A 25,572-nucleotide genomic window follows, 5' to 3' on the forward strand; every position below is an offset into this window, starting at 1 on the left:
GGGTTACAGACGCTACCATCCAGCTGCATGGAATTCACCTAAGACAGCGACACCAACCACTCCGAACTGCCGCCTGAGGAATCTACTCCACGTCCCTGCGGGCCACATTCTCCTTTATGCCTGTGTGTGCACTTTGAAGTTGAAGTATCAGCATGACAGCAAGGGAAATGGTATTTCAGAATGTCATAGCAACATAAAAGTCTCCATATTCCTCTCAGTTCAGGCACCATTTAGCAGATGGCATCAGACCTGAAGAAATTGGCTCCTTGTACCGGGCGTTGATCTGTCTAGCTGTGGTGTACGGTAGTATATAGAGGTCACACTCAGGTGCTTGTGACCCACTGCCTGAGCTCACCTATTGCAATGCATTTCCACTATAGAAATGCGGGATGCCAGCTCTCAGGAAACCTCTACTAAGTACTGGCTACACAGAAATAGCACTGAGCTATCCAGGCGTGAGTCACTAGTGCTGACGTTGCTTCAGCCTCAGAGAACATCTGTCTATATGTGAAGTACATGCACACGCTGTGCCTGGGAGCAATATATAACCACACACATGCAGCTCTGGCAGTGACTGAGTACAAGCTTGTGCCAGGACCCCCACACAATGACATTCACCTTGCCACACCCCTATAGCTGGCCTGCTGGGATCTGTACCATTTATACAGATTCACAAATGCAACATCACCTTCTGTGAGGAAAACAACACCTCTAGGTTACAGCAATCAGCATGTGATGCTTGGAGGGGGTCTGCGTCACTCTGCTCTGCAGTATATTGTGGGAGGGATGCTCTGTCTTCTCCTCCATGGTTTCCTCCGGGTGAGCTTCCTACAGAGGTGGTCAATGGGATGCTAATAATACCAGTTTGCAAGCAAATCTAAAGTGAACCTGAGATCTTGTTATCGAGAGTATTTAGACTTACCTGGGGCTTCCTCCAGCCCAATAAGGTGAGTGGGCTCCCTCGCCATCCTCCCTGGCCGCTCCGTTGCTTTTTAACTCCTTCCAATAATCTGTCCAGCCACACTTTTCTGCGCATGCGCAGTCACGTTCCAGTGCCCAGTAGTGTTCTGTACTTGTGCGCAGAACACTCCTGGGTACTGAAGCACGTCAGAGGGCACGTGCGCCGGGCCATGCATGTGCAGAAGCGCATGACTGGGCGTGATTGGCCAGATTACCGGGGGACATTGCAAAGCAACGCAGCGGGGAGGACAGCCAGGGAGCCCACGCACCTCCTGCTATATATAGATATAACAAGCATTTCTGCTGCTGAAACCAGGATAAGGTAACAATGGGTATCATGAATAATGTAATATGATTTGCTATCATCAAAGTGTTCCTTTAAAGGATCACTGGCAGATAGCATTTTTTTTAGAAAAATAAAGGAATATTTCACACAGTGCCATATGCAGTAACAAGGACCGCTGCTGAACCATTACCTGAGTGTAATACTGTATATGGAAAATCCTGGCACTAAACCACTGCTCCCCCCATACTCATCTTACTACACATTGCCTTTGATCTACATCTCCAAGAGTGGCATTTGCCAGGTCATGTGACAATCCAAGCTGTCACCCTGCAGAGTAGAGATACTAAAGCATGGCAACTACAAGGTCACACATGTTCGAAAAGTATCAACTAACGCAGTCAGCTACCAACTCCTTCCCATTATTTCCAGGTTGCAATGCTGCCAATTAATACAACACTAGTCATTACACAGAGACCATTCTGCAGAAATATTATTCATATTTCTAGATTGTAAGCTCACAAGGGTAGGAACCACCTCCTATTGTTTCTTCTTTTGCTGTTTTTTTTTTATCATATGAGCGTATGCCAATTTTAGTGATGTCTCAAAACACACATCAGCTATGTACAGTATGTATTTGTATTGCTGGATGTCCTGATTGTACAGTGTCCTGAACGTCTCATGTATCTATGCTCCCCAATATTTGTTTTGTACTATGTAAAGCGCTACGAAAGATGTTGGCATTACATAAATAATAATAATAATACTAATATTATAGAGAACTAAGAATGATGGGCCAGCGGATCATTTTTACTCAACAATTATACTCAGATATACTTATTCATTTGTTTTGAGAGGCAGACATTTCTACTTTAGTCAATATACAACATATTACCTTGCTGGTCTTAGGCCTCTTGCACACTACATGCGATTCCGATTTGCGACTTTTAATCAATTTTCACATGCGATTCCGATTTCCGATTTTTAATCAGTACTGCATGCTGCGTTTTTTCTTTTCATAGCATTTAGGGAAAATCGGAATCCCAAATCGGATTCACAAATCGGAATCGCAAATCGGATTTGCAGTGTGCAGGGGGCCTTATAGCGATCCTGTAGTACATCACAGCTGTACTACCTCAGTGAAGCTAAAATATGGGAATCAAACCCCTCTTACATCCTTCCCTCACAAACCCCTCCTTCCTCCACACATAACACTAGGGTTTAATGCACCACCAGGCGGGGGTGGGGGATGGTTAAGGGTTAGGCAACAGCAGTGGGGGTTAAGGGTTAGGCATAGGTAAAGGGACGGGCATCGGTAGAGGGAGAGTTCAGTGTGAGAGTAGGGTTTGGTTTAGTCACAGTAAAATAACGGCAAAGATATTTTACTATCAGAATCCAGTAGTAGAATATAGCTTATTTTAATGATATTCTACTAGCGGCAATCCCCTGCTCCTTTTTCTCCAGGTGCCTTTTTTTCATGTATAGCCTTACTGGCCTAATGTCCACATTCTCATTACAGTGGTAAAACCAAAAGCAATACAATCACCCCCACTTTCCAGCAGTGTCACCATGGTATCGCCACAGAGCCATCACAGATCATTTCTAGTGAGCTGGAAACGTCTGCAGATTTTGGCTGTACATTTCTTTCTCACATTAGGTCTATTTATATATGGTTTAACATGTTTTCAAGTAAGGGCTTATCTGGATTTGTAAAGTAAATTGAGGATCCTCCTAAGCAGAATGAGGTGAGGCTCACTATAAGCCCCAGAGATCAGCAGCTCCACTCATGGATGTGCTTCATTCTAATGCATGAGGCAGGAAGGGGAAGTGTCTTATGTCCCTGCATTATTACTGTCTAACAGTTTAGTAATCAGAGTATGGAAACATTAGGGCTGGTTCACACCAACGCTTTTGCGGCGTTTAAGCCACAACATTTTTTGGGTATGGGCGCCATCCCAATTAAGTGAATAGGAGTGCCCAGACCTGCCTTTTTCATTAAATCCTGGCAGTAGATCCCGGCGTCACGCCTCGTTCCAGAAGCAACATGTTGCTTTTGGAAGGCATTTAGCGTCGCAAACCAGTCTAGGGACCCTAACCGCTAGCCTTAAAGGCTTCCCAAAAGCCTTCAAAAGCTAGCAGTTAAACACTGTCCTTTAAACGCCAGCATTTGAACGCGGCGCCAAGCAAAAGCTCAGCAGTCGTCCGTGTGAAATATGCAGCTGGAGTACAGAGGGCTGGTTTTAGCCTCAGTAGATGTGACTGGTGCAGCTACCTGGATTGTAGCATCCTCACTGCTCAGGCTGCAAAAGGGAAGCTTTCTTAGAAGACTGCAGCACAGACAGGAAGTACAGGTAGCAGCAGCCAGTGTCTGAGCTTCCAACTGAGTGCCTACACAGATCTAGGAGAGCATTTGCTTTTGGAGTGGACCTTTAAAACATCTACTTGACCAATGTCCATGATCAGTCAATCGGGGCCTAGAATGCAGCTACTGTATGAAGGAAAATAAATGCCATGCATAGCCACCAATATAACAACGTTCACAGTGCTGGTCTGTGTGTGTGGAGTTGGGAGATTTATCAGGACAGGTGCAAAGAATAACAAATGTTAACTAGTTGCCCAGAGCAACTAACCAGTACCTTTGTTTAATTTCACTGCTTAAAGAGGCACTAAAGTAATATATAGTGGAATGCAATAAATAATTCAGTATACACACTTTTACAGGTATATTTTGTACTTGCTTTGGAACTCTCAGTAAACTCCACAGAGATGTGTCTAACAGGACTAAATTTATCGCCACCTGTAACAACTTTCAGAATGGAAACCAGGGTGAGGAACGATTCTGTAATGGGAAAACCTTGACTAAATAATTTATAAATTAATATAGTTAAAAAACAAAAACAATTTTATTCATCACGTTATTTTCACTACAGTTCCTGATTGGATTATCTACCCAGCCATTCTACTTGTCTGCCTTGATGTCTCTCTGTCACAGAAAAGGACTCATCCTCTTCTCATACAGTCTTGGTGCTGAATGAGCCAAATGTGTTAATATGGAGGACCAAACAATGGGAAACTAGAGAAGGAACAATCCAGTATAATGTTCCTGTAATGATAATGTGTACAAGGCCAGAGACATGTCATGAACACAATGAACCAGCTGTTACCATTATGAATATCCAAAGCCTAGTGTCTATATATCCATAGAGATGCAATTTTGTTCCTACTTTCCTACAAGGTACTTCAATTAAATAAGTACCTACCTGATTGCCGATGTAATGTGGGACTGGTTTGCTACTGCCTTGGAACTAGCATGCAGCCCTTGATTCAATGATAGTTTTAGTGAGTCAAGTACAGGTAGTCCCCGGTTAACAAACGAGATAGGGACTGTACGTTAGTTTTTAACCTGAATCTGTTCTTAAGTCAGAACACGGTGCCATCTTTGTTCCCTGTACCTCCTCTGTGCCTTCCTGTGCCTCCAGTCACCCCTCGATATCACATCTGCCCTCTGTACCTGCTTATACAAGTTTAAAAGCCATTTCTTCTCAGAATTTTTTAAAATCGATTTTCTCAAAAACTACAAGTCCAATTTGAATTTTTTTTTTACTTGTTCCCATGGAAACACAGAATACATGCCATTCGTATCGGCGGGTTGTTCGTAAGTCAGGGACTACCTGTATTTCATTTAACAACAGACTGCCTTTAAATTGTGCACTCAAGTTAAGATGAGAATAAAGGGGACCAAAGTTGTCACAAAAAGGGGGCTATGGAATAGAGCACTGGGGTTTAATGCATGTCAGTTGGGGGAATTAGGGACCAATATGAGAGCTTACCCGAAGCACCTGCTCAGCCATATTGAAGAGTGATAGGTTAGGAGACAAAGCTATGCGGCGGCTGAGGCCTTTGTGGGGAATGCAGGCAGCCTGCTTTCCTCACAAGCAGCTGAGGTGTCCACCACTCTGCCAGCATTTATGTTAGGAGTTTGTCCCGGTCTGAGTTGTAGTGTAGTGATGGTCATGTCTAGGAGAACTCATGGAGAAGCATGTGATTAAATTGGTCAAGTGATAGATATGTAAGGTTACATTTCCACTGTAGTGTAAAATTTGCACGTCGAAAAAATCTTATAGGATTTTTCTGATTGGTGAAAATTTGCTTGTAAATTTGTACGCATTTTTTATGTGACTTTTGGTACGCGACAATTCGCATTAGTCAAATATAATCTGCCTAGTAACAGCTTACTTATGACTGCTGACAACTTCCTGTAACCATGGATTTAATGCAAATGTTTTGCACAAATAATGGGAAAATGAAATGATGACTGAAAAAGTTATGCAGGACCTCAGATTTTTTTCACGCCTATGAATGTGTACGAAAATTCGCATTGAATGGAAATGGCACCATTCATTACATTACAAGCGGAAACCTAGCCTAAGGCCTCATTCACACCATGTCCGCTTCTGTCGCTTTTTATCAGCACATCAATGTATTGATACATGTTGCTGAAAAGCAGACTGAAGCGCACTAGTGTGAATGAGGCCTAGTGTCAGATTTGCTAGTCATGATCATGTGCTAAAGCAGGATGTCACATGCTTCTCCAAAAGTTCTCCTAGACATGACCATCAAGTGGTGGATGACAAGATAAAGTTAAATGTATGCGGATTGGCTTGCGCTGACAGACAGCCTATCTGTTGTACAATTAATTTCGGGTTACCGCTGAATAAAGGCTGCTCCCATTGAAAGTCCTTTGCTTGTTTTGAGTGGCTTTCTTCTGTAGCATTTTGTATTAGTCCAGTGTACCATCCCATGTGACATAATTTGATATCTCCCCGTGTCACATGACTGCCACGGCAGAGATGGCAGATGAGCTCATTTGAAAGCACAGGATGTTGACAATATGTCTGCTTCCATGAATCAGGAAGTAGAAACTGTGCAGATTTATTTTAGGATTTGTATCAGCTGTAACAAAGAAATATTTCTCTTTAAAGGTTGTTATGCTGGTGCGTATATTTTAGAGCAGAGAGGCCGTTTTAAGTTTAGGTCAACTTTAACGTTCGAAAGCGTGCAATAAACCATGTACAGTTAGCCGAATCAACATTTGTTGGCTTGATGTCAGCATATCTGCTCCACGACAAAGGCTGCATTTCCACTGGGGTGCCGGGTCAGTTTCTGTAATGGACGCGGCACCTGTGATGATGCCAATTTGCATCCGAATCACTATAGCTGTGAATGTGGGGATTCAAATGCATTCCCCCTGCACGCCATTCACATGCTCCCTATTGATTTTAATAGACTGCATTTCTGCATTATTATTATTATTGATTTTGATAGCACCAGTATCTTCTGTGGCGCTGTAAAATATCATACAGGGTATAACAATAGAAAATAAACAATACAACAGTTAATGCAAGGCAACAGTGGATTACCGCTGATGTAGTGTAAAAATTAACTACAGGCCCTAACACTGGACCATACTTCACTTGCTTTATCTTTTGGATGGCAAACTATTACTTTCTGGAGGAGCACAGAGGACCGTGTGATGACTTGTGAATTCAAGCCCCTCCCACTCAGGGGGCAAACCCTCAGCCACCCCTTAATGGGTCAGGACATTCTCCCAGGCTTCTCATTGGTAGATTAGGACACGTGACTTTTTTTTTAATATCATTCTGAATACCATGTAACCCTAAAGAGTCAATGGAGGAGCTAACCACCAGAGGAGGAACTAATGTCTCTCTTTGTGATCAGCAGCAAAGTGGGTATGAGTGGGCATGAGGTATAAACTGGTGGTGATCTATTATTGCATATCATAATAAATAGGCCTCTAAGGTACAAAAAACACCACTGCTATCAATAATATCATCATTGTCAGCTATAGAGTAAATGCATCTACAACATTTATACAATTCTTCTATGCAGCCTAGGGCTCTGTGAGCTGCTAAGTTAGGCAAAAAGAGGCATCACAATGACAACTGGTAATTTTCTTCTCAGGGAGTACCAGACAGCAGTGTTTGTATTTAAATGTCATGTTCTATAAAATGCAGAACTGTGGTGTGAAAACCGAGCAAGACAAGAGCTGGGTCCCCTTTCATTTACAACCAACTAGAGCGGAGGTCCGGGATTAGTATGATTACTGAACCCAACCCAAAGCCCTAAACATTACGTGAAGCACTAAACATAAGTATACCCGAGTATTGAGGTATTGCAACTCCCTTTTCTCCTCAGTGTGTCTTTACTTCAGTTTAAATGCCCTCCAAGAAGGCATTTTTATACCTCCTGCTGTGTCAAGTACTGCCCGCCAGAGCCTTTTGTTCCTCAAGGTGACTCTATTCTCTGTGAATATGTTAGCCAAGAACCCTTTATGTGTTACGTGCGATTTTTCATGTGCTTTCCATCAAATGAAAATTGCAATTTTGCTGTGTTTTTGCAAAATAAGGATTGTGATTTGCAATTTTTGTGATTGGCTGCTGAAGAATGCATTTTAGAAATGAAATTATTGGCAGTATCAAGGGGTCATGTTCCAGCTACCACAACTGATTTGTGAGCCTATTCCTCCCAGCTGAGGGGGAATTAGACAGTCTAAACTCTCTAAACACATACAGGCAGCATTTCTCTATGTTTTCCTTCTGTCCTGTGCAAGTTCAGGTCCACTTTAAAGGACAGGTGCGAAGAAAAACAAAAAAACGGATTTACTTACCCAGGGCTTCCTCCAGCAGCTTGCCAGCCGATATGTCTCTCGTCGCAGCTCCAGTATCCCAGAATCTTGTCCTGTCCTTTAAAGCCAATTTGCTGCATAATTCTATACTTTCGGATAGAATACAATGTGCACATTCATTTTATCATTTATACCTAATGTTCTTCTTTAGATAAATTAATCTCTAGTCATCTTTTACAGTCTTGTCAACAGGTGTTTTTTTTCCACAAACTACCTTATATTCCGACATATAAGACGACCCCCCAACTTTTCCAGTTCAAATACAGAATTTGGGATATACTCGCTGTATAAGACTACCCCTCTTCCAACGCACACCAAATAAAAAAAAATAAAATGCTGGTGCTATGTATGAACAGATACTGGTGCTGTACTGTATGTGGTACCCAGTATATAATAGTATACAGGCGATTGGTTGGATTGGTCAGCTCTCCCTCTCCCTAAGTGGATTGGACAGCTCTCCCTGTCTCCGTTTATCAGAGCGGTATGGATGAATAGATTGCACTGTGCCCATAAAACACGCCTCTTTCACTTGCCTGGCCCGCCCTTATATCTTATTTACCTCTATCTCTGCCTCTCAGATCTCGCACATGTGCACCTGCGCCGCTTCACTACAGTCCTCAGCAGCGAGAGATCTGAGAGGCGGTGACCGGTGACAGGATAGGGCATATCAACCGACATCAATGACACCTGGCATATAAGACGACCCCCGACTTTTAAAAAAAATTTCAAGGGTTAAAAAGTCTTATACGCCAAAATATACAGTATCTTGTTAGTTATTTTTAGTGGATGTTTCAGCAAAAATGCTCTATCAATCAGCTACTACTTGCCATTACTATAACTGGGAAAGATGTCCCCGTTTTAAGCAGAACGCTGTGTGGCGATACATCTAGGAAATGTTTCTGAAACTGCTACAGTAACTAAGATACAAAGATATTCCCAGTTATTAGCCAGACTATTAATTATTTACGCATTTGGAGGAGCCCAACCCTGGGAAAAAGACTGATTTCATTTCACGGTTTAATTAGGCAAGGGAATATTAAGCATATGTGAGGATTCCAGACAACAACAGTTACAAAAATAGAACACACATAGCATTTCACAACAGCAACTATCATGTCCATAGAAAATACACTGTGAGGTGTGAAGAATGGGGTGACCAACACCTGAACCTTCATTAGTGTATTATTGTAGCCATTTTCCCCATTATCACCAGCCTAGGAAGAAATGGAACATCTATACATTAAAGCGGAAATGTAGATAGGTTTAAAACAAGCTGTTTCACTTACCTGGGGCTTCTGCAAGCCCCCAGCAGCAGTCCTGTCCCGCGCCGGTCCTCCACAAGCCTCCGTTCTCCTGCCGCCAGCTGCTTTTGGTTTCGACGCCAGGCCACTGCGCAGCTCTGGCCACGCGTATCCTTTCTTCGTGTTCCAGTCCGCAATAGCGCAATTGGATACGCTTGCCAGGGCTGCGCCAGCCTCGACTTACAAGTCGAGGAACGGAATGGAGTGCCGGCGGGAGAACGGAGGTTCGTGGAGGACCGGTGCGGATGACTGCTGGGGGCTTGCAGAAGCCCCAGGTAAGTTAAAGTTTTTTTTAATCTTATCTACAGTTCTGCTTTAAGAACAAACAGAAGTAAGGGCTGGGACCCACTAGGAATCACTGCAGCACTTTTAAATCGCGCAAGCACTGTGTACAGCAATTCCTAGACCGATTGCGATCGTGTTTCTCTCTGACTTGAAGCCCTGTACAGTAAACTGTTACCTTAGCGTTTCTTACTTCTTTTTTTTTTAAATAAACTTTATTATACTTATCGGGTGTCCCGATGTTTGTCCGTAGCCTCGCCCCTTAATGGAAAAGATCATAGGTGCTTCTCTCGCACCAATCAGAGGAGGGCCTGTGACCTCTTCTGCTAGGGGACGGGCTATAGGCGCAAGCTCGCAATAAGTATAATTAACTTTATTTTAAAAACAAAACCCTCAGCCCCCAAATCGCTGCAAAATTGCTTCTCAAAGCGATTTTGCAGCGCTTCTATACATAGCACTAGTGAGTTTCCCATCATTTAAATATTTTATTTTTGGCAATCCAAAAATGCTGCCAAAATCGTTCTAACGAGTCCCAGCCCTTGAAGCCTGACCAAGGGTCACACCATTCCTAACACTATCCAAAATCTCTAGAAAAAAGTTGGTCTGGTATCTGATTTCAACAACAAAAATGACCGTTAGTTAATTTAATAAACTGTCCCTATCATAGTCAAAAGCTGAATACACACACTAGATAAAAGTGAATACTTGGAGGAGTGAATTTAGTACTAAGAATAATTGTGGGGGATACAAATGAACTTACCAGAATGTCTTTGGGATGTGGGAGGAAACCAGTGCCCAGAGGAAACCCCCCATGCAGTTATAGGTAAAACTTCATGCAAATTCCAACCTGGCTGAGTTTTAAACTTAGGGCACCCAGCTCTGCAAGGCCACCTAGTCACACAAAGTCAGAGAAATCCGCAAAAAAACAAGAGTGTACTGTACTTTGTAAATGTCCTCCTGTCATTTCAGTTGTACTTACCTAGAGTGTCTTCTGTCAATCTACCATAAAAACCAGGAATGAAGGATAAGACAACGGGCATGCACATGGTCCTTATAGTCTACAGCTCCCTACAAATAGCTGATGGTCATTGGTTGCGTAGGCATGATCTGGACACCCAATGAAATCTTCAGTAGCTCATAGCTCTCTTAGATTGTAAGCCTTTGGCAGGGTCCTCCCTTCCCTAGTGTATTCTGTAGAATCTACATAATCACGTGCTCCTTTCCTATGACCGCCTTTGGCTTTAATTACTGGACCTACCTAACCAGCCTCAAATCCCATGATCACGTATCTTGCACTGTTTGCCTTGTATAACTTTGTACTATGTTGTATTACTTTGTTAATTTACATCTGTCATCCTTTGTATCAGTGTATTTATTTATTATCCAGTGCTGCGTAATATGCTGAAACTTTAAAAATACAATAAATAATAATAATAGTGTTCTTTACCATGCTATACCGTATAACAATGTCATATCTCTCTGTGATGTTCAATAGTAATTGCAAGAGTGATATGAAACTAATTATCGGAATCATTTATGAGGCTAGGAACACAGTTAGAAGAAGCTCTAGCGTTGCGGAAAATGCAGCGTTTTTGTCTGCAATGGTAGTCAATGGGCCGCTTCACGTTTTAAAAACGCTGGTTTTGTTGCATAATTTTCAAAAAAGCACATACTGAAAGTTAATGGTAATGCAATGTGATGCATTTTGTATGCGTTTTTAAAAATTGTTTTCTAATGTATATCCGCTTCCTGTTGTCTCCCTAGTGATTTGCATAAAACCAAATAGAAAAACGCATGGAAAACGCATATGCGTTTTGTGTATGTGAACCGCAAATGAGTAAAAACGCATGCAAAATGCTAGAAAACGCATATGCGGAAAAAAACACAAATGCACCAAAAACACACTACAGACACAAAAACGCACATGACAGAAAACGTGACCTTTCATGCACAGCCATGTGTGCACCCAGCATAAAAGCTTGCTAAATTCAAAGTTGATAAAGTTCTGTACATTGCATTTTCAAAGAAATTTCTTAGAAGAAAATGGAAATTTGAAAAGAGCATAAAGGCCTAAAAACGATTTGTGATATTCAGTAATGTACGTATTAATTGTACTGAACTCAATGGACTCAGCCTAAAACCATGCTAAAACTAGACATAAATGGCTCCATAGCAACCTTAAGGTGGTCACTAACGATACAATTTTCTGAACGATCATTTATGAACGATTCTTTATATGAATGATCGGAAATGATTGTTTGTGACCAGTAATAGAGAAAACATCTCCCAACCAATCCGATCAGATTAATTAAAACAATCCAATTTTCAGATTGATCCCGGCAATCTGATCGTATTGGTTAGTAGATTTTTTTTGTCCATTAAAGGTCCCAAACGATCATATGAAGAATCATTCGTAAACGATCATTCAGCAAATTGTATCACATGGTAGTGGCCACCCTTACAGTATGTAATTAAGTGGTACCTGATGTAATAAATTACAAGAATTGACTCAACAAACTTTCCTTTGCCCATACCCTGAAAATGTGCATCTGTAGTCATTTATAAATGGATAGACAATTTAAACTGATCAACTACAAGCCATGTCAGAAGTGATGAAATCTATCTCATGCCTAAGGCAAATACAGGCTGCTTCAGTTGACTTACCTCAGGCTGGAAAGACAGGACAGGTTTCATAGTCATTGCTATAGCTGTCTGTGTGCCTGTTCTGACTGTCTAGGCAGAAACACCACTATTTAGGCAGCTAGATATCAATTTGTATTAATGAGCAGGCAGGCCAAGGGCCGCTCCTGAGGAAGCTGAGATGAGGACTGTAACCTGCACCACCCTTATAGATTTGACTATTAACGTATGCACATATTTAAATGGCTCTATAGTTTGTTAAGGATTACATTTCTTGTGTATGCTCACTTTCAATCCTATTTACCACTGTGTAATATAAAGAACTAGCGGACCCGCGGCGTAGCATACGCTGCATAAGATGGCAGCGGGCAGGAAGGGGGTATTGGGCACAGCGGCGGGGAGGGGGGTCGGACCCCCCCCCCCCCGCCCCTCACCTGGGTCCCCCATCTGCTCTCCCCTCCAGCTGAAGCTCTGCAGCAGCTGCCGCCGCTATTAGTAAGAGGCAGCGGGCGGGGATGACTCACCTCTTCGGCACAGTGGCGGGGAGGGGGGTCGGTCCCCCCTCCCTCACCTGGGTCCCCCATCTGCGCTCCCCCTCCAGCTTAAGCTCTGCAGCAGCTGCCGCCGCTATTAGTAAGAGGCAGCGGGCGGGGATGACTCACCTCTTCGGCACAGTGGCGGGGAGGGGGGTCGGTCCCCCCCCTCCCTCACCTGGGTCCCCCATCTGCGCTCCCCCTCCAGCTTAAGCTCAGCAGCAGCCGCCGCCGCTGATAGTAGGAGACAGCGGGCCGGGATGACTCATCTCACTGTCATCACTTCCTACAGTGGACAGCATTGCAGGAAGTGACGACTAGGGATGCTCAAATTCGGCTTCGGGAGATACCCGGATAGTTGCAATCCGGATATCTCCCAGTAATGCTGTGCGGGCTGGGCGGGGGGGGGGGGGGGTCAAGCTTACCTCTCTGACGTCTTCTTTGCTCGTCCCTCGGCGCCTCCCACAATGCGGTCCACGCGGCGGTCATGTGACTACAAACGCTTCCTCCTTCCGGGTTGAAGGAGGAAGTGTTTGTAGTCACGTGATGCGCGTGGACCGCATCGTGGGAGGCGCCGAGGGACGAGCAAAGAAGACGTCAGAGAGGTAAGCTTGACCCCCCCCCCGCCCAGCCCGCACAGCATTACTGGGAGATATCCGGATTGCAACTATCCGGGTATCTCCCGAAGCCGAATTTGAGCATCCCTAGTGACGACAGTGGAACACACGCTGGAACGCGGAAGATGTGAGTCATCCCCGCACACTGCCTCTTACTAATAGCGGCGGCTGCTGCTGAACTTAAGCTAGAGGGGGAGCGCAGGTGGGTGAAGCAGGTGAGGGGGGTCCGACCCCCCTCCCCGCCGCTGTGCCCAATACCCCCTTCCTGCCCGCTACCCCCTCCCAGCTCGGCGGCAAGTGTAGGACCGCCCCTGGGAGCAGGGCGATACTTTTTCTTCTTGCTTGGACCGGCCCCTTCTTCTTGCTTGGACCGGCCCTGGGGGCTGGGCGCTACTTCTTCTTCTTGCTTGAAGGTTGAGGCACTTAGCCTATAATATATATAGAAGATGGAGGGATTGTGCCTATTCAGCCCTGCCACTCATCAACCAGCATAAATGAGGGCTGGGACCACAGAAGCAGTTTTAGCCCAAAGCAGGTAAAAGGAGCACAGGAGCCCTTTCGGAAAAAACGGTGCTGCCATAGGAACCTATTATAAAAGCCGCAGTTAGCGTCAAAGAAAGGAAATTCAGGCACACGGCGGTGGCTGCAAATCAGGGTTTTTATAAAGACCGCAATATGCGGCAATCAAGGTAAATTTAGCAGTAATAATTTTAAATATCGGCGCTTGATAGAATCTCGGGCACCGGGGATTTGCGTAAATGCAAATAGCGGCATTGCATAGCAGACGCGGAAGTTTACGGTACCTTGTTTGCCGCAACATAGCGGCTTTGCGCTAGTGGGTGGAGGAAAGGTTTAGAGGGGGGTTAGGGTTAGGCGCCACTATGGGGGGTCTTTGGGTTAGGCAACAGTAGAGGGTTCTGTGTGAGAGTAAGGTTGGGTTTAGCCTTAGTAAAATATCGCAAAATATTACCAATATTTTCGGTAATATTTAGAATATTTCGGAATTCAGTAGTAAATTGTTGCTAATTTTAGCAATATTCTACTAGCAGCAAACCCCTACGCCCTTTTCCTATGTATGCATTTTTGGAGCTGCCCTTTGGAATCACTGGTGACTTCAAAAGCGCTAGGTTAATAAAAGTCAATATGATTTCCCCAAATCTCAATTGTGCGTTCTGCAGCATTTTTGAAGCGTTTGCACTTCAATACAAATGATAGGATCGCTGCAAAATGGCTTTTTAATCGTTATACAAAAGAGATTTTGCAGTGTTGTTACTACCCAGAACCACAAAATAAAGGGAAAAAAAGAAAAAACAGTTTGCTATAGCTGTACAAAAGCCCACTTAATTTAAAAATGGTTTCAAAAGCGCCGGAAATTGATCTAAAAAAAACCCCACAAGAATTGCTACCAAAAGTGTTTAGCAACTGCGATTCACACTTTCTAGTGGGCCCCATTCCTAATGCTGGAAACACACGAGGCAACTTCCGGGCCAATCGACGGGAATCGGGCGATTATTTCCGACCTGCCTGATCTGATTCTGATTGATAAATGGATCTATCGATTGGGAGCAGTTTGAACATGTACACACAATACACGGACGGGAAATTGCATTGTTTGTTTCCAGCATAAGGGAAAGTATGTCATGCTAATGAAGGAATACTATTGGCTTATTCAGTGAAAGACATGAAAGGAGAGTTTGTGAAATGTAAATGAATTCTTTCTTGCTGCTAGTGGGTTAATGACCCCACCAGACCCCTCAGACCTGCTGGACTTGTATGGGGAGGGGTGCAGGCGATTCTGACAGGTCTGGAAGCATTGTCCATTCCTGTCCATGAACATAATATGCATGCTTAGCCAGCCTGAGTGTACATGTTTATGGGACTGCTTGCCTGAGGGTATTCATATGGTGTCTATACACTGAAGGTCAATGGCCTACTATACTGCAGGCTGCCTTCTGATTGTATGAACAGGATGACATAGTTACATTAACATAATAATGTAAAACACACAGACAACACACTAACTCAGGGGTCTGCAACCTTTAAGACATAAAGAGCCACTTGGACCCGTTTCCAAAAAGAGAAAAAAACTGCAAAACCATTATAAAACAAATCTAACACTGCATATATTGTTTCTTACCTTAATGCTATATACAGGATCAGATATGACCCCAATATGCACAAATCGTTAGCAGATATGACCCCAATATACACAAATTGTTAGCAGATATGACCCAAATATGCACAAATCGTTAGCAGATATGACCCCAATATGCACAATCCTTCAGCAGATCTGACCCCAATATGCACAATCCTTCAGCAGATATGAAAAGAAAAACCCATTTACTCAACTAGTCAGAAGACCTCCTGTCACGATCTCCTCCTGTCCCGACCTCCTTGTGGCGCGCAACTCCCACGATCCTCTTCCTTCCCGACGTCACGTCCTGCCTGCATTACACTGCAGGGCTACGGGAAAATGGCCGCCCTAAGCCCCGCACTGCACCGGTCCGGTGGCCTCTCTGATAGGCTACCGGCCAGCGGCAGCACACGTCACACGCGCGCCGCAGCCACTGACACACACTACCTGAGCCGCGGCCTAGGAGCCATGGCAAAGGTGAAAAAGAGCCGCATGCGGCTCTGGAGCCATGGGTTGCCTACCCCTGCACTAACTAAACAAGCGTAAATCCACCTCATATTGATAACTTGCCTTTATAGGGTTATATAAGGTTGGCCATACACTTAAGGTACCCGTATGGGCAGATCAACCAAGAGACAGGTCTCTCTCTGATTGAATCTGATCAGAGAGAGATCTGTTGGCTGCCCATACACCGCAGGCCGATTCCCAATCAATTTCAGAATAAAATCTCTCAGGAATTGGCCTTGTGATGCTGCATCCGCCATCTCGCTGACCCCGACGCTGTTCCTTTTAGTGTAAAAAAAACCCTCAAGGTGGCCATCTTGTGGCCAAATAGTAAAACTACATCTACATACATTTTTCATGCCAATTTACACATAATATAACATTAAAAATTAACTCTTTACTTCCCAACACCAAAAAATTATTATTATTATTTACCCAAATAAATTTTTTAATGAAAGAAAAAATTACAATAAAAAAAAACAAAAAACATAAATAGTTACCTAAGGGTCTGAACTTTTTAAATATGCATGTGAAGGGGGTATACTACGAACATTTTTTAAATTATAAGCTTGTAAATAGTGATGGACGCAAAACTGAAAAAATGCACCTTTATTTCCAAATAAAATACTGGCGCCATACATTAAGATAGGGACAAAATTTAAATGGTGTCATAACCGAGACAAACGGGCAAATAAAATACATAGGTTTTAATTATGGTAGCATGTATTATTTTAAAGCTATAATGGCTGAAAACTGAGAAGTAATTATTTTTTTTTAATTCTTAATATTTCTGTTAAAATGCATTTATAAAAAAATAATTCTTAGCAAAATGTACCACTATCACCCAAAGAAAGCCTAATTAGTGGTGGAAAAAACAAGATATAGATCAATAAATTGTGATAAGTAGTGATAAAGTTATTAGCGAATGAATGGGAGGTGAAAATTGCTCTGATGCATAAGGTGAAAAATCCCCGCGGGCTGAAATGGTTAAAGATAGCCACTAGATTAAACTATCAAATAGATCGCTATCAGATCAAATCTGATCTGAGAGGAATCTGTTACTGCCACACACTAGGCATGGATTTTTTTTTAAATATTTCATCATGAGATCTATTAAAAATCTGTCTAACCGTAGTGTTGCACTGTTCAATGCAGTGGAACGCTATAAGCCATCTGCTTTCGACTTACCATTGACAGATCGATATCTTTCACCCGGATTGGCCTGCCTGCGTATGGCCATCTGTGTATGTCTGGGGCCTAATGGGTGCAGGGGTCTCAACTGCCACTTTCTCTGACTCATTTCAGATTACCAAGACAACCATAGGGGGAGGGGCAAAACTACTACCTTGCCTATGCCTCCATTTCATCTTAAAGGACATGTGAAGTGAGAGAGATATGGAAGCTGCCATATTTACCTTTTAAACAATACCAGTTGCCTGGCTTCCTGCTGATCTATTTGGCTGCAGTGGTGTCTGAATCACAACAGGAACAAGCATACAGCTAATCTTGCCAGATCTGACAATAATGTCATAAACACCTGATCTGCTGCATGCTTGTTCAGGGTCTATAGATAAAAGCATTAGAGGCAGAGAATGAGCAGCATAGCCAGGTAAGTGGTATTGCTTAAAAGGAAATACATATGGCAGCCTTCATATACCTCTCACTTTAGTTGCCCTTCAAGTGTGCCAAATAATCTGGAGTCTTTGCATTTGCTAAACTTTCTGAAAGACAGTCATTGGAGAAAAATAATGGTCAATAATGGTCTTGATTTGGTCAATGTTTGTGATTGTTTTCCTTGAAACTGGCCGTGAGTAGACATTGCTCTGTGCCTCTCCGCCTTCTCAAATCCAGAACAATGAACATAAACGCCTAGCCAAGCTAAGCATACATGTTCAGAATCAGAATCATTTATGTCGCCAAGTACAAAAGGAGGGGGTTGTACCCGGAATTGGTTTGGTTCATACAGGTTCTGGAAGGAAGGGGTGTAGATCCTGAGAGTACGGGGTGGGAGCCATGAGCCCAGGCTGCCATACTACGGTGCCACCAGTACTTCAGGCACTAAAGGCAGCATATGCAATGCCAATGAACTAAGAATAAGCTCAGCTTTATAACCTGTTCCGATTGTATTGTTAGCAATGTTCTGTCAAAGGATAAAAAAAACACAACTTACCCAAAGAAGCATGATTTAAGGCAGGGGTCCCCAAACATTTTGGGTTGAGAGCCGGGTCAACATACTTCAGTCTGCTGGGGGGCCGGAGTATACATAAAATTATGTAGAAGTCTTCGCGGGCCGGACAGTGAAGCATACCCAGGTGACAACCTGCAGTCCAACTGAACAACTGTGTCACCTGATGTGGAATTTAATTGGAAACCAGCGAATTACTGCTTTCTGGCTTCATTCTATATGCGGACCGCCAATATTCAAAGATGTAGCTGACTGCATTTATAATATATTTGTGTGTGTGTGTGTGGGGGGGGGGGGGGGGCCTTAAAAAAGCCTCAGGGGGCCACATTCTGCCTGCGGGCCTTAGGACCATTGATTTAAGGGGTAGCAGACTTCCTATAAGGTGCTAAATTAAAAGATATTGTGTTACCCATCTAAATATACTACATAGGGAAATATTGCAGTTTGTATTAGGTTCTGGTTAGGATATGCTAAATGCTAAGGATAGGGACCAGGAACTAAGGGTTACCGAAAGGCTTCAGGTAAGCAGGGAAGTTGAGGTTAGGCAAGGTCGGCGAGATAAAGAAACACTGCTCCTCAGAACTTGCTACACTGTGTTTTTCACAGGTAGAAGATTCTCATCAAAAAGGCAAACACTTATATAGCGCTTTTCTCCTGGCGGACTCAAAGCGCCAGAGCTGCAGCCACTAGGACGCGCTCTATAGGCAGTAGCAGTGTTAGGGAGACTTGCCTAAGGTCTCCTGCTGAATAGGTGCTGGCTTACTGAACAGGCAGAGCCGAGGTTCGAACCCTGGTCTCCCGTGTCAGAGCCCTTAACCATTACACTATCCAGCCACTGTCATTAGACAGGCATCAAAAATATTACCCATGAGATTATGCTTCCCGACCAGACCACAGTGTGATTCTGCTGGTAGCAGGTTTCATATAGCACAACCCCACCAATGCTACCATCGCCGGATGCTAAAATAGCTCTGGAGTTTATAGAGGTGCATCTGGACCTTATACAGCTCCGAATTACCCCTGTAAAGAAAGTGGAAATCCCTGTTGATCAAAATACCCTACTAGATTCCAGCACAAGTATCTGATGCCTGATCCCCCTCCTACAAACATGGGTAGAACCTTCAGGCAGAGGCTCCACATTGATGTCTACCCTGACAGAGAGCTCTGATGGCTAACAGATCATCATGCCTATACAGCTGGCCAATCTGATGCCTATGGGCACACTCCACCTTATGTCTATATAAGCATCCTGTTATCCATTCACAGTGATGTGTAGTAGTGATCCTCTATGAACATGCTCAGTTGTAAACAACAACCAATTATCTGCCAGTGTGAGTAAAAATAACTACAAAGCACAAATAATATCAGCAGCACTGCATGCATATAAATAACTATGGCTCACATAGGAGAGTATAGCCTATAGGCACAGCACACTGCACACATATACAATAACTACACACATTACACATAAAGAATATACAGCATACTGTACAGTAAGCACACCGTGTAACACAGAAGGCAGCCTGTGCTGCTGGAATGTGCAGCCAGGCTGGCAGATCTGCCGGGGGATTCTTGCAGTGTAACAGGTATGTGTGGTCACCTATAGCACACATCACGGGGGTCACTGCTGGCATCTACCGCTGCCAATCCGGGCCCCTCCCCCTGACCATGATTAATTCATTGTCCTGGCAGCCATGCCCCCCTTTCCCTGCACGGTTACTTACCATGGTCTCCCTCTCTACCAGGGACCCCGCCATCTTGCCGAGAGCTGCCTGTCAGTGGTGCAGCCGGAGAGGGGGAGAAGGGCACGGCAGGGGTGAGGGTGATCACAAGGCAGCCGCGGCTGACCTGGCAGATCGGGGAAGCTTCTTGCTCGCAGGAGAGGAGAGGGAGGCGGTGATTGCGGAGGAGGAGCTGTGCTGGGGTGACTGGCTGCCGCTCGCATACATACAACAAGTATAGCCTGCCAGGCTGAGGATGCGTGTCAGCTTCACCTCTACTCCATGCTCATAGCAAGCCCTGCCCTGACACCAGCCTGCTGCTCCCTCATCACCGAGGAACAGGGTGGCTGCTCAGCCTGCATTATGCCCCACTGACTCAGACTGGGCGTCTGTATATATCAACCACACCACCCACTGTGAGGATCTGGGCAATAAAGAATACAAGCATCGTGAGCTGCTGAAAATGATACAGCAGACTATAGATATGTACCACCAGACCAGGACCACACATTGACTATATATATATATATATATATATATATATATATGTATGTATGTATATATATATATACACATATATATATACACATTAAAACCAGTCACGCCACGAATGGCACCTGCCAATATACCTATAGCAAATAGTCAATTCTTACAGGTGAAAATGGACAAGGATTCTGGCTTTTACACTTCAGATTGCGTTTTGCGAATGCTAGCAACACATGAAGGAAAACGCTGAGAAAAGGCAGCGTGCAGGACGTTTTAAAATCCAATCGGAATAGCACTGGATTTGCATGTAGGCTATGTTCACGTTATAAATTGCCAGCGCTACTGCAATTTTTGTAAAATCGCCTTTCCCTGCACTTTCTAAGTGCTTTTGCAGAGCGATTATTTTTTTCACTTCCTGACGTCAGTGAGGAAGTGAACTCGGTACTATTCCGTTAGCCGGGTGCAACCACTAGGTGGCGTTAATTACTATTCCCCCTCCAAGGCCGCCATGGATAGTAGGGAAAGATGTAACTGGTGGAGTTTTATCGCCACCTAATGGATGCGCCCGGCTAACGGAAAAGAACTGTGAACTCTTTTACCTGGAAATTAAGAAATACAATGTATTTATTCATAGAAGCGCTCGAGAAATTGCTACACAAAGCTCTTTTTCAAGCACTTTGCGATTTCCCTACACCTTCCATTGAGCCAGAGCGCTCAGAAAATGGTACAGGCAGTGCTTTTGAAAGTGGATCACAAGCGAACCACTCATGTGGAAACTCTCATAGGGAATCGTTGCACAAGTGCTTTTAGGGCGATTTCTAAAATCAACAGCGCTTAAAAAAATATGTAAACGCTCAGTGTGAACAAGCCCTAAAAGAGCCCTCTGAGCGATTTTCACATATGCCATAGTGGCTAGATGACAAGGCGCCGGCCTCCAAAACACCAAGCCTTGTAGGGTTTCCGCATATGCAGTGATTAGCACCTGCCAAAAGTGGTCCGTGCAGGGGTGTAACTGGGGGGGAGCAGTGACTGCAGGGGACCCAGAGGTGTGTGGGGACCCCAACTATTAACCTTGCCTTTCTCTGATACTCCACACCATGTGTTTTTGTGGCTACTCATGTTATGGGTGTGAAGAGTCTAATGGTCACAATTGTTTTATGACCCTTGCAAGATAGGTTCCCAGGCTGTGAGGGTCACCAAGGGAAGGGTTGTGAACATAGGTTACCAGAGACGACATAAGTAAAAGATTTGATATTTACCCTAAAGTTTTGCTGGGGGGCCCCATGATTTGTAGTTACGCCCCTGGTCCAAGGTAGGACCACCAATGAACTAGCAAGAAGGTGATAAGCATACAATGAGGCACACTAGGCAGAATCGCTAGCGTTATGGAAAATGCTAGCTTTTTGGCCAATTCTGAAAGTCTATGGGCAGCATGTAAAAACGCATATATGTACATTTAACAATGTTCCTTTATCAAAACGCACAACTTGCTGCATTGTCAAAAATGCATGTAAAGCACATAATGTATTTCAATGGAGATACATCGGGCTGCGTTTTTTATTTTAAAAAATATATTATATTTTACTCCATTCAGATGGGAAAATATTGAAAAACGCAAACGCATGCAAAAAATATAAAAATGCACAATGCAGAAAACGCATGGTTTTCCGCACTGCCTAGTGTGCTTTCTGCCTCAGGGACGTCCAGCTTAAAGTCCTCGAGAGAGCCGAGGTCCTCACATTCTTGGCACAGCTCAAATTAACCAGTTCACCCCAAGTGGTTTTTACCCTAACGGACCAAAGCATTTTTCACCTGTCAGTGCTCCTCCCTTTTATTTCCTAATAAGTATATTACTACTTATCACAACAAAATGATCTATACCTCGTTATTTTTGCCACCAATTAGGCTTTCTGTGGGTAGTACATTTTGTTAAGAATTTTTTTATTCTAAATGCGTTTCAACGAAAAAAATAAGAAAACAATGGAAAAAATTGATTATTTCTCAGTTTTTGGCCATTATAGTTTTAAAATTAATCATTCTCCTGTGGTTAAAACTGACACGTTTTGTTTGCCCAGCTGTCCCGATTATTAAATCGTTTAAATTATGTCCCTATCACAATGTATGGCGACAATATATTATGTGAAAATATTGGTGTTATTTTTCTGTTTTATTTTTTTTTTGTCCTGTCCATAATTACAAGCCCCTATGTAGTAAAGTTATAGTAATATTCCCCCATAAAATATACTTCACCCACTATTGCCCTCCACAGCACTCACCTGCCATCTGTGGTAATCCCACGCACTTCACCCACTATTGCCCCCCACAGCACTCACCTGCCATCTGTGGTGATCCCACGTACTTCACCCACTATTGCCCTCCACAGCACTCACCTGCCATCTGTGGTGATCCCACGCACTTCACCCACTATTGCCCTCCACAGCACTCACCTGCCATCTGTGGTGATCCCACGCACTTCACCCACTATTGCCCTCCATAGCACTCACCTGCCATCTGTGATCATCCCACGCACTTCACCCACTATTGCCCTCCACAGCACTCACCTGCCATCTGTGATAATCCCACGCACTTCACCCACTATTGCCCCCCACAGCACTCACCTGCCATCTGTGGTAATCCCACGCACTTCACCCACTATTACCCTCCACAGCACTCACCTGCCATCTGTGGTGATCCCACGTACTTCACCCACTATTTCCCTCCACAGCACTCACCTGCCATCTGTGGTGATCCCACGCACTTCACCCACTATTGCCCTCCACAGCACTCACCTGCCACCTGTGATAATCCCACGCACTTCACCCACTATTGCCCTCCACAGCACTCACCTGTCATCTGTGATAATCCCACGCACTTCACCCACTATTGCCCCCCACAGCACTCACCTGCCATCTGTGGTAATCCCACGCACTTCACCCACTATTACCCTCCACAGCACTCACCTGCCATCTGTGGTGATCCCACGTACTTCACCCACTATTGCCCTCCACAGCACTCACCTGCCATCTGTGGTGATCCCACGCACTACACCCACTATTGCCCTCCACAGCACTCACCTGCCATCTGTGGTGATCCCACGCACTTCACCCACTATTGCCCTCCACAGCACTCACCTGCCATCTGTGGTAATCCCACGCACTTCACGATTTTATGCGGTGGGTTTATGTGCACAGTTCCAGGCAAAGGTGCACATCACCATCACCTCGGTCCCAACTAAGCGGGAATTGTGCAATTCCTGCTTACCGCAAACCGCTAGCAGTTTTTAAAACCGCTAGCCCTATTGTACCCTATTGGCAGTGTTCTCACTGCCGTGATCGCAGGCATTTTGCGATTAGTGATAATCGCAAGCGCGACACCTGCAGCGTTTTGGCAGCGATTCTGGAGCGATCTCATTTAGCATGTATAAAACCGCTAATCGCTCCAAAACGCTACTTTGTCCAGTGATTTTTCGGCGTTGAATCACGGAAAAATCACCCGCTGAAATGCTAATTGCTAGCGTTTAGCGATTTTAGATGTGAACAGGGCCTTAGGGATGGTTAGAAATGCCGATTTCTGCCAATACCTGTGGATTATTAGTTTTTTGGGGTCATTTTTTGCATTCTCTGATTAGCCAAAGACTTCCAAGTTCTGTGATTGGGCTAAAAGGACCAAGTTGCGGTAATGCGGTATTTACCGATTCTGATCGGAAATCGGAGATTTCATTACTGCGGAATCCGAATGTGCATCCCTAATCACCACTGGAAAGCATTATGCATGATTTGTGCGAAATCTCACGTGTTTTCAAACAAGTGTGGTCCCAGCCTAAGCGTTAAGAATCCAGGGCTGTAAATCACATTTTTTCTGCAGCCAGACTTGAATCTGATTGTTGGTAGCTCTCACTGATACCTTATTTTAGGCCATAAAATCTTTGCATGGCTGAGAAAAACTTCTAAGTGCAGGCAACTCAAAAAAAAGGTCAATAGTGCAAGATTGGAGCTGAAAAACATTAAAAATTGTAATCTGAAAAAAAAATAAAAAATAAAGCGCTGAACTTACCCAGGGCTTCTCCTCGCCCTCTGCAGCCGTTCTGTCCCGTGCAGTACTCAAAGATCCTCCAGTCCCCCGCCGCGGCTCACTTTTTTTACCGTTGAGTCCTCGTTTGTCTGCACAATCCGAGAGATCCTCGTACTGCGCCTGTGCAGAACGCTCCTGACGATGGGGGGGGGGGGGGGGGGGGAGGGGAGGAGAGGGGAGGACGCGTGCGGCCAGAGCCACACAGACGCAGTGGCCGCCGACTGACAAAACGAAAGTGAGCCGCGGTGGAGGACTGGAGAATCTTTGAGTACCGGCACGAGACAGGACGGCTGCAGGGGGCTGGGAGAAGCCCCAGGTAAGTTAAACTCTTTTTTTTCTATTTCCAGGTTTACACCCTCCTAGCGACCAGGCTATTTTTTACAGTTCAGCACTTCACAGCTTTAACAGTTTATTGCTCGGCCATACAGCTTAGCACCCAAATGAATTTTATCTCCTTTTTTCACTAATTGAGCTTTCTTTTGGTGGTCACTGATGGCTGCTGAATTTTTTATTTTATTTTTATTAATAAAAAATGATCTTTTTAAAAAAAACTATTTCTTTTATTCCCACTCCCTCCCAATTAGCCCTAGACTACGTTAGATACACTACACTACACATCCATAGGCATATGCCTATGATAGGGATCGGGTTGTGAGCTGCTCCGAGGGACAGTTAAGTGACAAGGTTGTCCTTTGTACAGCGCCTTACATGTGTTTTCTAGCTTTAAAAAAAAAAAAAAACAGCCTGCCAGCTCCAATCGCGGGCTGATAGGCTGTTCTCTGTCCCCCACTGCATGCAGTGCAGGGAATGCGCACTCGACACTCATTCCCTGCAAATCTCAGGTTGCGAGATGACGCCTATTGGCATTACTGAGACCTGAGAGAGTCATACTCCCGCCACCAATCGGAGTTAGGCAGTTGGGAGGTGGTTAATAAAAACTGTTGTTCAGCTGAGACAATGAAAACTTTAAATTACATTTTTTAACTTTTAAACACAAAATGAGACTGAGATTCCAAGTAAATTCTTATTTAGGATTATGGCTAAAGTAGATAGAATTTTTTATTTTCACTCCAGGTTTGTATATTTTACAAACCGAGCTTATGATGTCAGCATGAGGACTAAGAATCTCCACAAACTGCTAATGATTTT

The 25,572-nt window shown here is 44.1% G+C and overlaps 1 protein-coding gene across 2 annotated transcripts in view; it reads right to left on the bottom strand.

Annotated features, from left to right (window-relative positions):
• Nucleotides 1–20,188, bottom strand: part of LGALSL (galectin like) — a 77,171-nt gene extending 56,983 nt beyond the window's left edge. The window contains exon 1 of one of the 2 annotated variants that reach the window (XM_068232358.1): nucleotides 19,870–20,188. In XM_068232358.1, coding sequence (XP_068088459.1) covers nucleotides 19,870–19,902 — 33 coding nt within the window. In that variant the 5' untranslated portion in view covers nucleotides 19,903–20,188. Of the gene's footprint in view, nucleotides 1–12,196; nucleotides 12,295–19,869 lie in introns of those variants that run through there. The other variant, XM_068232357.1, reaches the window with a different exon arrangement.
• Nucleotides 20,189–25,572: the final 5,384 nt, after the last annotated feature.

The sequence above is a fragment of the Hyperolius riggenbachi genome, chromosome 4 (genome assembly GCF_040937935.1).
Source record: "Hyperolius riggenbachi isolate aHypRig1 chromosome 4, aHypRig1.pri, whole genome shotgun sequence".
Classification (NCBI taxonomy): domain Eukaryota; kingdom Metazoa; phylum Chordata; class Amphibia; order Anura; family Hyperoliidae; genus Hyperolius; species Hyperolius riggenbachi.